Source organism: Tamandua tetradactyla, chromosome 16 (assembly GCF_023851605.1).
Source record: "Tamandua tetradactyla isolate mTamTet1 chromosome 16, mTamTet1.pri, whole genome shotgun sequence".
In the NCBI taxonomy this organism is placed as follows: Eukaryota; Metazoa; Chordata; class Mammalia; order Pilosa; family Myrmecophagidae; genus Tamandua; species Tamandua tetradactyla.
The window spans coordinates 40,639,733-40,655,958 of NC_135342.1; the positions used below are offsets into that span (position 1 = coordinate 40,639,733).

Below are 16,226 nucleotides of genomic sequence, written 5' to 3' on the forward strand. Positions count from 1 at the left end.
GGAAGTGTGAGTCCAACTTTCATCTTCTTTTTCAAGATGCTTTGGCTATTTGGGACTTTACCCTTCTGAATAAATTTGATTATTGGATTTTTTCATTTCTTCAACATAGGCCATTGGAATTTTGACTGAGATTGCATTGAGTCTGTAAATCAATTTGGGTAGAATTGACTTCTTAATGATAATCTTCTAATCCATGAACATGGCATGTCCTGTTTACTTGGTCTTCTTTGATTTCTTTTGCAAAGTTTTGCAGTTTTCTGTATAAATGTCCTTTAGATCCTTGGTTAAATTTATTTCTAGATATTTTATTCTTTTAGTTGCTATTGTAAATGGATTTTTTCTTGATTTCCTCCTAAAATGCTCATTACTAGTGTATAAAACATTATTGATATTTGCTTATTGATCTTGTATCCCACCAGTTTACGAGAACTCATTTATTAGCTCTAGAGTCTTTGTTGTTGATTTTTCAGGACTTTCTAAATATAGGACCATATTGTCTGCAAATAGTGAAAGTTTTCCTTTCTAATTCAGATGCCTTTTATTTCTTTTTCTTGACTAATTGCTCTAGCTAGAACTTCTGGCACAGTGTTGAATAACAGTGTGACAGTGAGCATACTTGTCTTCTTCCAGATCTTAGAGGGAAAGCTTCCATTCTTTCACCACTGAGTACAGTGTGAGCTGTGGGTCTTTCATATATTCCCTTTATCTCATCGAAGAAGTTTCCTTCTATTCTTATATTTTTAATTGTTTTCATCAGGAAAGGATGATGGATTTTGTCAAATGTTTTTTCTGCATCAATAGAGATGATAATTTTTTACCCTTCATTCTGTTAATGTGGTGTAGTAACATTAGTTGATTAATGTTAATCAATTAACATTGATTAATCTGCATCTGGGCAAAAAAACCCACATGATGAAAAGAACATATAGAGGAAAAAATGCAAAAAATTGAGCAGTATCTCAGGGAATTGAATAACAAAGCAAAGCACACAACCACATACATCATGGGTGTCCTGGAAGAGAAGAAAAGGGAAAAGGGGCTGAAAGAATATTTGAGGAAATAATGGCTGAAAATTTACATGTTTTGGAGTAGGGCTATTCTTTTGTCTGTTCAATTTCAGATAACCTGTCTTCTGATCCTCTCTTCTGCCTGGTCAGATCCATTGTTGTATGCCTCTAGTGTATTTTGAATCTCTCCTATTGTGCCTTTAGTTCCTATAAGATCTGATATTTTTCTTTGCATACTTTCAAATTCTTCTTTACACTCACCCAGTATCTTCTTAATATCCTTTATCTCTTTAGCCATATTTTCCTTCATCTCCTTGAATTTATGAGATTTGTTTGAACATTTTTTATTAGTTGTTCCAAATTCTTTTGTATCCTCTCCTGTTTTTAATTTGTTTCTTTGGGCCATATCTTCCTGTTTCTTAGTAAGGCTTGTAATTTTTTTGCATTTATCTGGGCATCTGATTATCTTGATGAGATTTTTTGAAGGTTATTTTTTCTGTCTTGTCTAAGAGTTTGTTATTGATTGAGCTTGTGTTAAGACTCTTCTTTCACACTAGGTTTGTTAGTATTTCCCATCCAAAACAGGGTCAGGGACCCATGCAGGGGGTGAAGACCAGCAGCAAAGGACCGTAGGGAGAGGGTCTGGAAAGATGCCAAAAAACCCTTTTCTCAGCTCTCCAAGACTTGCTTTCCTTTACCTTCCCAGCGGAAGGCGCTTATTCATTGCCTAAGAAGGCAGGGTGTTTTTAGTATTCTTCCTGTTCCGCCAGTGATGTGGGTTGAAACAGTGGCTTACTGGTGCTTGTACGGTATGGCCTAAAGCAGTGGTGCCCAACAGACCGAATTTGACCATAAATAGCTGGATCATTACTCGTCTGTGTCCCCCTTTGTTCTTGGAGAAGAGGTCTTCTGCAGCCCTCCTAGTCTGCAGCAGCCCACCAGGGAGGGACTGGACTGACCTGAAGCTGCTTTCCTCAAGGGTCTTAGATAGGCAGCGGGAGCCGTGGTTGAGTGAGTGACTCATATTTTTTCACCCCGTTTCTTTCTCTTTGTCCCACTTTTCTGTGGATGCTGTACAAGTACTTCCCTGGTCTCCAGAACTCCAGAACAGTTGTTTTGAAAGTTTCTACTTGTCTACTAGTGGTTTTTGTAGAGGAGTGAGCCCTGTAGCTCCCTACTCCATCATCTTCCTGGGAATTCTTGCTTTCTACAAATTTTGATATGTTGTAAATGTATTTTCAGTTCATTCAAAATATTTTAAAATTTCTTTTTAGATTTTCTCTTTGACCACTGTTTTTTAAATGTGTGCTGTTTATTTCTAAATATTTGGGGATTTTCCAGTTATATTTCTACTTTAATTCCATTTGAGTATGAGAATATATTTTATGATTTGTTTTTTAAAATTTGTTAAGTTTTGTTTTCTGGCCCAGAATATGGTGATTTTCTGAATGTTCCATGTGCACTTAAGAAGGTGGTATATTTTGTTGTTATTGGTTGGAATTTACTACAAATATCCATTGTTAGATTGCTTGATAGTGCTTTTTAAGTCTACTTTTTTTTCCCCCCTACTTTTTCTATCAGTTACTGATGAGGAGTGTTGAAGTTGATTGAGTACAGCACATGTGGCAAAATATTAAAACTTGTGGACCTGGTTATTTGTAGGGGATATGTTGAGGTTCTCTGTATGGGTTTTGTATTATTCTTGCAACTGTCCTGTAAGTTTGAAATTATCTCAAAATAAAAAGTTTAAGTAAAAAACAAAAAGAGTGGGGAGTGATGTTAGACAGCTCTGCTCTTTTCAGCCAAGGCAGTCCTCAGATGGGGCTGACAGGTGACCAACTGTTTCTGGCACTCTCAGAAATGAGGGAAAGTAATCCTTTATTTTTGAAGGAGGATATTGACACATCACAGAAAGTACCAGGAGTATTTAGGTTTTATGTTTCTTCTGGTGTCTGTTTTGTCTATATTTTCCTAGGAATTGTTTCATTTCATCTAAAATTGCAAACTCACTGGTATAGAATTGCTCTCATGTCTTCCTCTTTCTGTTTTGATATATACATGATCTGTAGTAATATCATTTCTGATAGTGGTCATTTCTGCTTATTTTCTTTTCTTGATCACTTATGCTGGAGCTTCTTAGAGACAGCCTGCATTCAATGATTGATGGTTGTGGGATATGAAGACCCAGCTTTCCTACCTTAACTTGGGACAGGTTAGGAGGTAGGGTCATCCTATCTCAGAACTCTCTGTAGGGTTGGATAAGGCATTTCACTGAGAGTGGATTACAATTTGATTTCTCCCTCTATTCTATCTTGCTTTTTCTGAATTGGGTATAGATTTCAAGAGTACTCTCTAATCTGTTTCTATTTTATTAGTCTTTTAAAATATCAGCCAGTTGATGTCAAGTCAGGCTGCAAGTAATCACAAGGCTAGGGTTTACTTTTAGCTTACTTATATTCTGAGGCATTGGCCCTTAAGTATCCTAGTTTAACCCTTAGTATACCATCAGGGTCTGTTGGGCTCTTTACATTTTTGAGTTTCTTTTTTGAGCATTTCTGCCTGTTTCTATGGATTAATATTTCCTTACTTTCATTCTTTCTTAGACGTCTTCAAAAGAACAAAAACACAATGCATACTTTTTTTTAAAAAAGGAATAAACTCATTTTCTCTTGCAGTTATATATGAATCCCTTAGGTACTTTTATAAATCTAAGACTTATGGAATTTGGTGACCTTAGTTTTATCTTGAACAATATTGTTAGAGGATTTCTCTGCTTCTCAAAAGGATATCTATAAAATGCAGGTCTTTTATCCTTTGATGATTTAGTAACCACTGCCTCTGAGTAAAGATGTTCTTCATAGATTTGCAGGGATACTTTAGGTCCCTACAATTCACTACTAAGAGTGGGATGAGAAAAAGGGAAGAATAGGTTTAAAAGTTGTTATTATTATTATGGAGCCTTTTTAGGAATGAGGAATTTTAGTAAATATTTCTGAAATATGTAAAGATTTTTTGACTGGTAGGATGGGGCTAGTCCAAATAAATGCTATATTAACAATGTTATTTGCAGTATTTCCAAATACTGTAATTTTTATCTTAAAAGTGATTTTAAGTTTTAATTACCCCTGAAAGTCCCCAAAAGGAGAATCATGGAACTATATAGATTAGTGGAAGAGAAATGTCAGAAAATGTCAAGTTATTGTTTGTCACTATAATGGGAAACGGGAGGAAAGAAAAGAAATAGCACTTACCAAGTGACTTCTAAGCACACATTGCTATATGAGTAAAAACCATCCTTTAATATATTATTCACTATTCTTGTTTTACATATGAGGAAACCAAGCTCTAAGAGGTATGACTGAATCAGTTATAAAATGGGTGATTTGTGCTTTGAATCTAGATTTCATTGACCTCAATGTCTTGTGATCTATTAAAATATTAAAAATTGATGTAAAGGTCTTTGTCACTGATTCTCAGCATTGTGATGCATTTTTTTTTGTTTTGTTTTGTTTTGCCAGCTGCTCCTTAATTAAGACATTGGTATTGCATCTGGAATTAAGTATCAAGAACACAGAGAAATATGGAAATGCCATTTGTTGTATTTTTAAATGCCATTGGCATTTTTATTTTTATTTGTCTGCAACATTGAGGGAGTTTTAAAGATCATTTTAGGAGTGCATGGGCAGAATTTCTTCCTGTCATTTGGGAGACTTGGGTTCAATTTCCGGCCATGCAACCTGACCCCCACGCCTCATCACAAACAAAACAAAACAAAACAAAACAAAACATGTTGTGAACAAAATTCCCTCTGAGTGTATATATGTATAGATATAGAAATACCTTTTTTTATATGTAGGGAGACACTAAGCTAGGGACCAAACTTACAAAATGGGCTTTACATATGTCATCCCATAAAAAGAAGAAAGCTCATTTTATATTTTTGATAGACACTAAGCCCAAATGTTTATAGAGACAGTGTGGAATAGTATTTGGCACAGAATTGTGGATAAAAAACTAGTTAATGAGGGTGCACAGGTGGTTCAGTGGTAGAATGCTCACCTTACATGCAGGAGACCTGGGTTTGATTCCCGGACCATGCACCCAGAAAAAAACCAAACAAGTTAGTAACTTTAACTGAGTATGTAGTCTGGATAGCCCCATCTTGCCCATGACTTGTTAAAAGGCAATAGGCCAGTCACCTCACTCTGTCTCATGGCCCAGATGAGTGATTTAATCTCTAAGGTCTCTGCATGTTCCAAGATAATTATTTAAAAACTCACAAAAAACTTTATTTCCATAAAGAATATTTATTAAGATGATACATTAACATGCTTAGATACAAAGGAAACCATTTAAGCAGATGCCATTCTCAGCGAATTGTGAAGGAGCAAATAGCAAGATATAGAAATAAAATTATCTTCAGGGAAGTTTTTGTTTCATAGCCATCACATTTCCATTAGTATATTAGAAAATTATTAGCCTTGATATGTAAGTTTTTCCCCATCTTAGACGCAAGTCTTTTTAAAGTTACTTTCTGACGTGAAGTCCACAATACAAAATTTGCATTGAAATCAATGTAAGTTATAGCTTTCTCCAAACTTTTGAGAATAAAAATGTGATTGAAGATTTGCATTCCCAGATGCTGCCTACTGCACTTTCAAGAAATCAAATGTTCTTCATTACCATATGATGAGGCTCAATGTTCAAATGACAATTTTTAGCATATATTAATTCCTTTTTTTTTTTAACATGGGCAGGCACCAGGAAGCGAACCTGGGTCTCTGGCATGGCAGGTGAGAATTCTGCCACTGAGCCACTGTTGCCCACTCTATATTCTTGATATGTACTACAATATAATTTTCAGTTAATGTGAGCAACTATCTTTAAATAAGATGTCAACTACCAAGAATTTAGGTTTTTCAAGGAATATGATTTCCTCAAGCCTGAAAATAAAATTCTGTTGCCTCTCTATATTTTGATAATTAGTTATAGAAGTCTATAAAAAAACCCTAAAAATACTAATAAAAAAAATGATGACTATTATGTATTGAGCAGTATATGCTAGGGACCAAGCTTAGTGCTTTACATACGTCATCCTGTTTAATTTTACAGTAAGACAAGTGAGTAGGTAATATTAACCCCATTGTATAAATGAAAAAACTGAGGCTTATAACGATTAAGCAATTTGCCAAATTCAAACAGCTAGTGGGTGGTGAGCCAGGTGTCTAAGGTGAGACTGTCAGACTGCAATTTCAAAGCCAGAATACTCAGCCATTGTACTATATGCCAGTCTGTGAAAGACCCCTCCCTGATCTGCTATTAGGAATGTGAATGTTTCAAGACTTTTTCTGTGATACAGTCACAAAAGTATAATTTGCAGCATTAGAATAAGAAGCAAGACCAATTCAAGTGGAACACAAAAAAACCCCACTCATTTAAATAGTTTTATTTACATGTCTTTTCCATCATTATTATTCTAATGAGATTATAAATACATAAACACCTGAGTACATGCAACACATTCCACAAAGGAACAAAAACGTACAGCACTATTCAATAAAGAACCCAAAATACTGTATACAAAGTGCTTTAAAAAAAAGATCATGCGACACTTTCAGACCATATTTATTTGAATACTTTCCAGTATTATCAAAGGATGCATCATTTATAAATAATCAAAACAATCCCCTATTTTCTTTTATAAGCCAGAATTTAGTATTTCAATTAATCAAACAAATAGCAGTCCCATTATGTATTATTAAAGGCAAGTTACATAGCATCAAAATGAAACCGATGGGCTTCTTGTCGTTTTTCTCTATCATCTGCTTTCTGAAAAAGAATTTTACACTAGTTTATAAATGATAGGAAAATGTTAAGAAAAAACTAATTTCTGAGGTTAATAAAATTTAAAAAGCCTTCAGCAATTGATAAATAGGCATGATTTTATAACTGCAATAATCACATGAAATATTTTTGTAGTTTATACTAGCTATTTTATAATTAATGATCAGCAAATTGAATTTTTAAACCAGCAAGAAATATTCTTTAGGTACAAAATTTATCATTTACTTGTAAGTAGGAGAACTTACAAGTAAACACTAGAGTCTATGAGGATGGAATCAATTATTGCATTTCTTTTTCCATTTTTAACAATGATGCTAGTAAATCAGTCTAAATTATATTAAAGTATATTAATTATTTTTGGTTTAACTTAATGATTTAACATATTTATTGACCCTCTACTTCCAGCAAGATACTGTGCTTGGTATTTTGAGGGTTTAAACAAAATATTCAAGTTCTGAAGGAATGAAAGCCTAGCCTGGAAAGAAAATAAAGTCCATTGAATAACTATATTTCAAGATAAGAAAGTGAAACATGTTACCAGTATTCTGAGAGAAAGATTTACTTCTAGGGTGGGGTGAGGAAAGGAAAAGCTTTCAAAAGAAAGGGTGTTTAGAAATGGAGGGTAAGAGGAGCATTCAGTTGAAGCTGGGAGTAAAACAAGCAATTATGGGAAGTAGAACAGATCAGGGAACATGTAAAGGGAAGTGGTAAGCAATGAGGTTGAAAAGGTATATTGTCTAGTCATATGGGGGTACATGAGGGACAGCCTAAAGAGTTTAGATATTTTAGGCAGGGATGTGATATAGCAGTGTGACATTTGAGCAGGAAAGTGACATAATTAAGCTAAACTTAATGATGAAGTAATCTGGTGGCAATGTGATAAACAGAAATGGAAAGGGGCGCAAACGGAATCAGGGAGACCAGGTAGGATATATCAAGGGGCTGAACTAAAGTAGTGGTAGTAGGAATGCAGAAGTGGAGTTAGCTGCAGAGATTTTTTGATGGACACAGAATCAACAGGGCAATTGATTACATCTTGTACGTAGATAAGAAAGAAGAGTGAGAGATGAAGCTTTAGAATACTGATTTTTGAGGTGCCTGTAAGTGATCTACATAGAGTTGTCATGGAGATGGTTGGAAATGGGGGAGGAGCTCTGGAGAGAGACGAGGACTGGAGAAATTTGGGGTAATAGCTGAAACCATGATTTTATATGAAATTGGCTAGGAGAGTATAGGAAGAAGGCGGCTTAGGACGGACACTGGAGTATCTGTATTTAGAAAATGATTGATCAGTCAGAGTAGGTGAAGGAGGAATGGACAAAGAGGTGTGAGACAGTATACAGGGAGAGAACTTCATGTATCATGGTCAAATATATGCTTATCTTCAAAATCTTCAGCTACTGCATCATTGTGTAAGTGTGCACACTATGTAAATGTACAGTGTTTATGCTACAATCAGTCCCCCAAGAAATTAAACTAATCTCCTTTCCTTCATAAGTTTAGAGCTTTGTAATATTTCAGACTACATTCTGATACTTCTGGACAAAAGTATATAGGGTCTTCCTTTGCAATCTTAATGTTAAGTCAATATATTTTATGTTACCATTTTTGATATTTAATGTAGGGAATTTTCTTGAGAGACAAATCTATGACCATTTACCAGAACAATTAACATGCTAATTTTTTTTTATAAGTTAAAAGAGCTGCTAAGATAAAACAGATGGTGAAACTGGTTAACAAAAAATGAATATGATGGGGATAACTATCCAAAGAGAATAGGTGCAAAAGAGTCCCCACTTTTCTGACAAAAAAGGTATTGTTTTGGAAACTACCTAGTTGTGTATTTAATATATATTCATATATGAATAGAAATTAGTCTTTTTTTTTTTTTGCATGGGCAGGCACCAGGAATCGAACCCAGGTCTCTGGCATGGCAGGCCAGAACTCTGCCTGCTAAGCCACCATGGCCTCCCCGGAAATTAGTCTTTTAAGCATATATTTAAGCTGCTAGTCAATTCAGTATAACATCTTTCTTCACTTAAACATTTTATTAAAAAATCTATAGTTTTGGGAGTTTTGTTTAATTCCCTACATTAAATATCTAAAATGGTAACATAAAATATATTGACTTAACATTAAGATTGCAAAGGAAGACCCTACATACTTTTGTCCAGAAGTATCAGAATGTAGTCTGAAATATTACAAAGCTCTAAACTTATGAAGGAAAGGAAATTAGTTTAATTTCTTGGGGGACTGATTGTAGCATAAACACTGTACACTTACATAGTGTGCACACTTACACAATGATGCAGTAGCTGAAAGAACATTACTCTTTCAGATGTTTTACTAAAGAAGATAAATCAATGTGGTTTAATGCAAAAAATACATGAAGGATGGAAATTATATTTATCACTTTAGTTGTTATCTTTTCCCCTCCCCAGCAAACCTTGAGAAAATCATGTAATATTTTTTTGTGCTCTAATTTCTTTATCTATAAAATGAGATAGCTGTTATTCCTGGAAAAACAATGTCCATGACTCTGTCACTAGATAATGAATACAGGCTGATTAAAAAAAAATACTTTTGAGGCCATTAAGAAATGATTTCTAATTAAGTTTTCTATACAGCTGGTAAAAATTTGGGTGTATCAATCTATGTACAGCATTGAACATTTTAAATAGTCTTCTCCTGTGACTTGTATGAATTTCTAAGTGACATCAGTGACTTCAGGGGACAAAATAAATGATCATCAATTAGATAACATTCTAGATAGAATTTGAAAAATCAGGAAATCTTTGTCATGTGAAAAGTTCAAACTAAATATAGCATTTTCAAGAGTAATATGGTACTATAATAAATTAATCAAAGTTAAAATTTCATTTAATTGAAACAAACCTTTTCCTGCCAATGTAAAATGCCAATTATTGCCAAGATGAAAACGCAGACACCAATGAGAGCTATAGCAGTGAGCAGAACAATGTTACTTGGTGTAAGATACAGTTTGGCACTCCAGCTGTAGATGAAAAGAGAATTAAATTAGAAAACCTAACTTACAAATGACAAACTTCTATTGAGACCAGAAAGTGAAAAAGCTTAGTAATGAATGAATCAATCAATTCACTCATTAATTCATTTACCCATCAATCCATTTGTTAAAAATTAAAACAAAAGCAATTAAATTTAGAGAGTGCTAAGACTATCAAGATCCTGCAGAATTCAGATTTCACTCAGAGGATGGAAATAGAACAGACTACAATATTTTTGTTTTCAAGCTTGATCCTGTGAGGACTCTTCTTAAGTAAACTTATCAAGGGTACTTTAGATCTTAACCTGCTTTTATATCTTGACTGACTTGCTGAATTTAAAACCTTGAACTCTAAGGCTAAATATTCACATGATTTCCAAAAAGCTTCTTTATCATCTTATTTGTGATTTCCATTTCTATAAGCACTATGACCATCTAAAACAATCATGTGGCTAGGGTAGATAGACGGCTGTGCAAAACCTCTCCCAATTCTGGGTCATGTTGGAGGATTTATATTACTACAATGCATTTTAGAGACCTATTACAAAATCACTTTTGTTTTTCATTATTAATGGCAATATACAAACTATTGAGGTCTTTAGCATAAATACAACTAGTTCTTTCCTTCTGAAACAGTCCATATAACACAGCACATGCAAAATCTTCAGTGCCTAAAACTGAGGTCTATTATCACTAACACTGCAGATAGTTGTATACATAGAGCTTTTTGTTCTCCCTGAAAAGATATAATGGATATATTTTCATTTTAAACGTTTAATAAAGGAATATCATTCTGATGAATAGAAAGTAGCTTAGCTTCTATCAATAAATCTCAAAATCAACCACAAATTAAAATAATTTTATTATTATGTACATAAATTTGAAAACAAAATTTCTTCTGAAAGAATAAGAGAAAAAAAAATCGAGATTGCAGAATTTTCCAGAACATTAAGAAGAATAAGAAAACAAATATTGTTAATTACTTCAGTACCTTATTCATACTTAAAAGTTTTTCATGAGGTTATTATTATTATTTTTTGGTGCTTTTAAAATAAATAAAAACACACAACAAGAATATAGACATTTTGGGCAGGACTCCAGCTCCTCAGGTTTGCTAATCAAGAGCTTAAGTTGTGGCTGCATTCAAGACTTGAGTATTTGTATTTGATCACTTTACTTCCAGCAACTTTACATATATATGCACTCTTTCTCACTGCGGAAAATCCTGCCAAGTTTAATGAAGTGAGAAGCTGACCTGGATGCAGGTAAATGTCCTAAAGGCTTGCTGCAATAGGGAAAATAAAGCTGGATAGTAGTACACTGGCTCCTAAATATTTCCTACTGAGTGTGGAACACTGGATATCTGCAAGCTAGTCATATGGTCCTTCTTAAACACAAGAATTGTACTGTGTACCTCAAAGGACTTTGTTGAAAAGGTGAAGAGGTAGTGAACTCAATGGGAGAAAACATTTGAAAACCACATAAACAACACAATTATAAAATAGGCAGAGGATATGAATAGACACTATTCTGAAGAGCAAATACAGATGTCTAAAAAGCACATGAAGAGCTGCTCATCTTCACTGGCTGTAAGGGAGATGCAAATTAAGATGATAATGGGATATTACATCACACATATAAGAATGGCTGCTGTTAAAAAAACCAGGAAACTACAAATTTTGGAGAGGATGTAAAGAAACTGGAACACTTATTCATTGCTGATGGGATAATTTGGCAATTCCTCAGAAAACTAAATATTGAGTTGCCTGATAATCCTGCAATACCAGTACTCTGTATATGCCCAGAAGACCTGATGGCAGTGACATGAACAGACACTTGTACAGTGATATAATGGCACATTCACAATAGCTAAGAGATGAAAACTATCCAAGTGCCCAACAACAGATGAGTGGATAAACAAAATGTGGTATATACATATGATCAAATATGCAATAGTAAGATGAAATGATGTCCTGAAATATATGACAACCTGGATGAACCTTGAGGACATAATGCCAAGTGAAATAAGTCAGACACAAAAGGACATTCTAAGCATTTTTATGTTTCAATACTGGACAAGGAGACAATGGTAGAGGGATAAAGGGGGAAAACTAAAAATGCCTGCTATGGCCAATAGTTAAAAGGCAGTTAGTCCTAATGGTCATAGTTTGCTAAACCCCAATCAACATCTCTCCTGTTGTCTCTTAAGAGCACCTGGGGCTCAAACGAGGCTCTATAAAGGTTTCATGTGGTTTGCCTTCCTGCAACATATAATTCCCAGAGGGTTCTTAGATCAGATAAATCCGGAAGTCCAGAGATATTAGCCTCTCCAGGATTATCAACTGATTGGATCCCTCCTTCAGTGTGGACACCTTTTCTCAGCATTCAAGAGTTGGGACAGGCATTCCCCAAGGAACCCTATATTAAAGGAGAGAGAGGAGGCATAAAAGAGAAAACTGGACTTAACAAGTAAGTATGGCTGCTGAATCACTATATTAATCTTCCTTCTAGCCTCCAGTATTTTGGAGCATATAGAAGGAAAAATCTGAGGTAATGGAATGGTAGCCTATGATAAACTCTGGTATCTGTCCTGTAGTTGCTTGTTGAGGTGTGCTTTGAAAATAACTTGCCTTTTTCCTTCTTTGATTTGTATATATGTTGTATTTTACAATAAAATCATTAAAAAATTAAACAAAACAAAACTAACAAAAAAGAATATAGACAATTTGGTAAAAATAAAAATCAAATAGGGCAAAAGGACAATCCTCATTTTCCTGCTGAGATGCAGTCACTCGTTTCTTGTGTATCCTTTGAGAGATATTTTGCATAGATATAAACATATGCATATATAACATTTCTTAAAATTTTTATTTATTTATTTATTTTTCATATATAACATTTTTAAACAAAGTGTTTTAAAACTTTAGGAACACAAATGGTCATTTATTATAATATTCTTCTATAATTTACTGTTTTTGGCACCACACTATCTTAACAGTTTTTTACATGTCCATGGCAGTTCATAGAAAACTGTGTCATGATATTGACCTGTATAGAAGTAAGATAATTTACACAGTTTTCTACTTATGGTCCAGTGTTAAATTTGATGTATAGAAAACTAACACAAACATACAATATAGGATCATTTTAAAACATCTGAACAAGGAGTATAATTGTTTCTATAAATGATGTTATCTCATTTCAAGCATATGGCTATAATAAAGTTTTCTTAAGAAATTTGGTTCTAAAGTCCACAAATCTACCATAAAAAACACCCAGTGGTGCTGGTAAACTAGCTTTCTGGAAAAAAAAAAAAGCCATGATTTATGACATTGGCCAATTTTCATGATGTAAATGCTCTTACCATGACTATTTTCAGTTACCAATGTGACTTAATTGAACACAGAATTGGAAAGAGGTGTGCATAATTGGCTTGTGAGCTGGCATAAGCTGGCTCTAGCACCAATGAATACATCTAAAAATTTAATTAAAAAAGTTAAGCCTGGGAGAGCACCTAGTGAATCCGGATGCACAGTAACTTGCGCAGGGGCTCTCAGATCACCTGGAATCTGGATTTAATCTTTCAAGACCTAATCTTTACTCTTGCAGAAGTGATCAATTTCTCACATGAATGAGATGGCCTCAATCTTGAGAAGCCCTCAGGCTCTCCAGCTTACTCTAGCCCTGATTAAGCCGGATGCAGTTGCTCACCCACTGATTCTGGAGGCTGTTCATCAGTAGATTCTGAGCAACAAGTTCCTTATTGTACGAATGAGAGAACTACTGTGGAGAAAGGAAGACTGCCAGAGGTTTTACCAAGAGCATGAAGGGCGGTTTTTCTATCAGCGGCTGGTAGAGTTCATGGCCAGTGGGCCTATCCGAGCCTATATCCTTGCCCACAAGGATGCCATCCAGCTCTGGAGGACACTAATGGGACCTACCAGAGTGTTTCGAGCACGCCACCTGGCCCCAGATTCAATTCGTGGGAGTTTTGGCCTCACTGACACCGGCAACACCACCCATGGCTCAGACTCTGTGGTTTCAGCCAGTAGAGAGATTGCAGCCTTCTTCCCCGACTTCAGTGAGCAGCGCTGGTATGAGGAGGAGAAGCCCCAGTTGCGCTGTGGCCCTGTATACTACAGTCCTGAGGGAGATGTCCATTGTGCAGTTGGAACAGGGGGCCCAGGACCAGCCTGATGCAGGCCTGTCAGTCTATGAAGACTGATGGTATTGCCCAGCCTTCTCTCTTAGACCTCAGAAGTATTTTCCTAGGACCACGGAATCCTGGGCTCAAGGTGCCATCTCTGCCACCTCCCTGAGGGCCTACCTCATCACTGCCACCCCCTCCAGATTCTAGTTCTTCATCCACCTTTTGTCTAGAATGTTCATGGGTGGTTCAAAAGATGATGGACAACTAGAGCTTTTAGACTCTTCTGTTGGGAACTGCCCATCCTTCATCAAGGAGGAGCTTGCCTAAATGACTTACCAGGGATGTAAGTCCCTAAAAGTGTGGTGACTCTGTAGAAGCAGCAGTTGGCCTATATTTCTCAATAAAAGTCACTGTCCTACTGAAAAAAAAAAAGTTAAGCCTGTACATTGAGGAGAAATGTAACAAACAGGACCCCTCAGGTTACACACTCATATATAAATTATACCATTTCTCTTTGATTATTTCCCCCTAGATAGACTAAATTTATTTTTTTCCTAATGAAGTTTAATGTTAGTGAATACCTTCATTACTTACTTTAAAAAGAATAGACTCAATCTAGTAATTTAAAGAAAAATGAAGAAAGGTGGGGATTTAGAGTTAAATGCTATATTATGAAAAAAGGTCACTCTGCTAAAAAGGATAAAAATGGCTACCATTTACTGAAAACTTACCACATACTAGGCACTGTGTCAAGTACATTTAATCCTCAAATTAGCCTTTGAAAATAGACATTCTATCTACTATTCTACAGATGCAGAAATTGAGACTCAAAGAGGATAAACAATTAGCTCAAGTCTCACAGTCCACGGCGGAACTGAGTTTCTACCTTAGATCTGTTTGACTCCAAAATTTGTGCTCAACCACTGTGGGATATAAACCATTCTTCAAAGACTTTATTAAAAAGTTCAGTACTTACTAAAAATTTAGCATCCTGAAATTTTTGAATTTACACACCTAGTAAACTCAAGACCAGTTTATTTAACCTGAATATACACAAATGCCTAATTAGTTAACCTGCTGTTTTTCTAATAGGATTAATTGTTCTTCATGAAAAATACCAGGGACCTTGTGTGTATGCTTGGTCATTTAAGGTTAGCTTGGTCATTTAAGGTTAGCTGTAAGAAGATTAAGTGATGGCATTCATATGGGAACATGGTAGGATTAAAAAGGTTTTTAAAAGACATTAAATGCATCTGTGATTCAGAGTTGATCATATCTTTACCAAATTCAGTACAAATAAGAACATTACCTTCGAGGAACATTGTGAGGGTATGGAATGACAATTAGCTGGGAATTTGGAATGATTGCAGTCCACTCTTGTTTTCGTATAGACTGGAAAAAGAATTGAATAAAATTAAAAATCCAATATATTTCAAAGACATTTAATTACTATCCAAAATAAACAAAGAAAAAAAGCTCAGGTAGTCAGTGAGAAACTGAAATTTTAGGTATGGATTAAACTAAATTTACATATTCACATTAAGTCCAAAATAGAGCCCCTGTGTCAACTGTTGGCAAATACTTTCTGATCTTTCCAGGGAAGGATTATATTTGCTTCTCACAGATTCATTTACTCATTCATTTATTAAATATTTATTGAACATTTTATGCAAGTGCTGCTTAGAATTAACATCAAATAAAATATATAGCATGTTAGATGGTGAAAGTGAGAAGGATAAAATAAAGAAGGAAAGAGGAAGTTGTGAAGTTTATGGGAGAGGTGGTGGAAGGATAGGCTGTATCTTCAAATCAATATGTGCTCTCTATAAGGTAAGCTTAGGTCACTTTCAATTAATTTTTAAAATTTTCATTTAAAAAACAGATTAATTGTAAACAAATTCAATTTTTGCTCACCTTCTCTCCAGATGGACGGGGAATACCAACATAAAGATGATCAAGAAAATTTGCACTTCGACCTAAACCAAGTACATTGTATGGTAGTTGGAGAGCTAAATGTGCTGACTGGCTGAGCTGTCCAGCTATATTAAAAAAAAAAAAGAAATCTTGGAATATATTGTTCTTGTCCAATTTTAAATGATAAAATATAAAATATGTAAGTACTAGAACTGATTTTTTTTAATCCACTAAATTTATTTTAACACTTGTTCCCCTATTATTTATTTATTTTTAATCCATATGT

The 16,226-nt window shown here is 34.8% G+C and overlaps 1 protein-coding gene and 2 pseudogenes across 3 annotated transcripts in view; 2 read left to right on the top strand and 1 right to left on the bottom strand.

Annotated features, from left to right (window-relative positions):
- LOC143659412 (origin recognition complex subunit 1 pseudogene) overlaps positions 1 to 16,226 on the top strand; it is a 117,656-nt pseudogene that overhangs the window by 17,478 nt on the left and 83,952 nt on the right. The gene's annotated exons all lie outside the window — the stretch shown is intronic.
- ITFG1 (integrin alpha FG-GAP repeat containing 1) overlaps positions 6,609 to 16,226 on the bottom strand; it is a 343,198-nt gene continuing 333,580 nt past the window's right edge. For both annotated transcript variants that reach the window (XM_077132340.1, XM_077132339.1), the window contains 4 exons: positions 15,941 to 16,065; positions 15,336 to 15,418; positions 9,747 to 9,864; positions 6,609 to 6,836 (listed from right to left, as the gene is read on the bottom strand). In XM_077132340.1, coding sequence (XP_076988455.1) covers positions 6,777 to 6,836; positions 9,747 to 9,864; positions 15,336 to 15,418; positions 15,941 to 16,065 — 386 coding nt within the window. In that variant the 3' untranslated portion in view covers positions 6,609 to 6,776. The remainder of the gene's footprint in view (positions 6,837 to 9,746; positions 9,865 to 15,335; positions 15,419 to 15,940; positions 16,066 to 16,226) is intronic.
- On the top strand, positions 13,006 to 15,617 carry LOC143659417 (nucleoside diphosphate kinase 6 pseudogene; annotated as a pseudogene).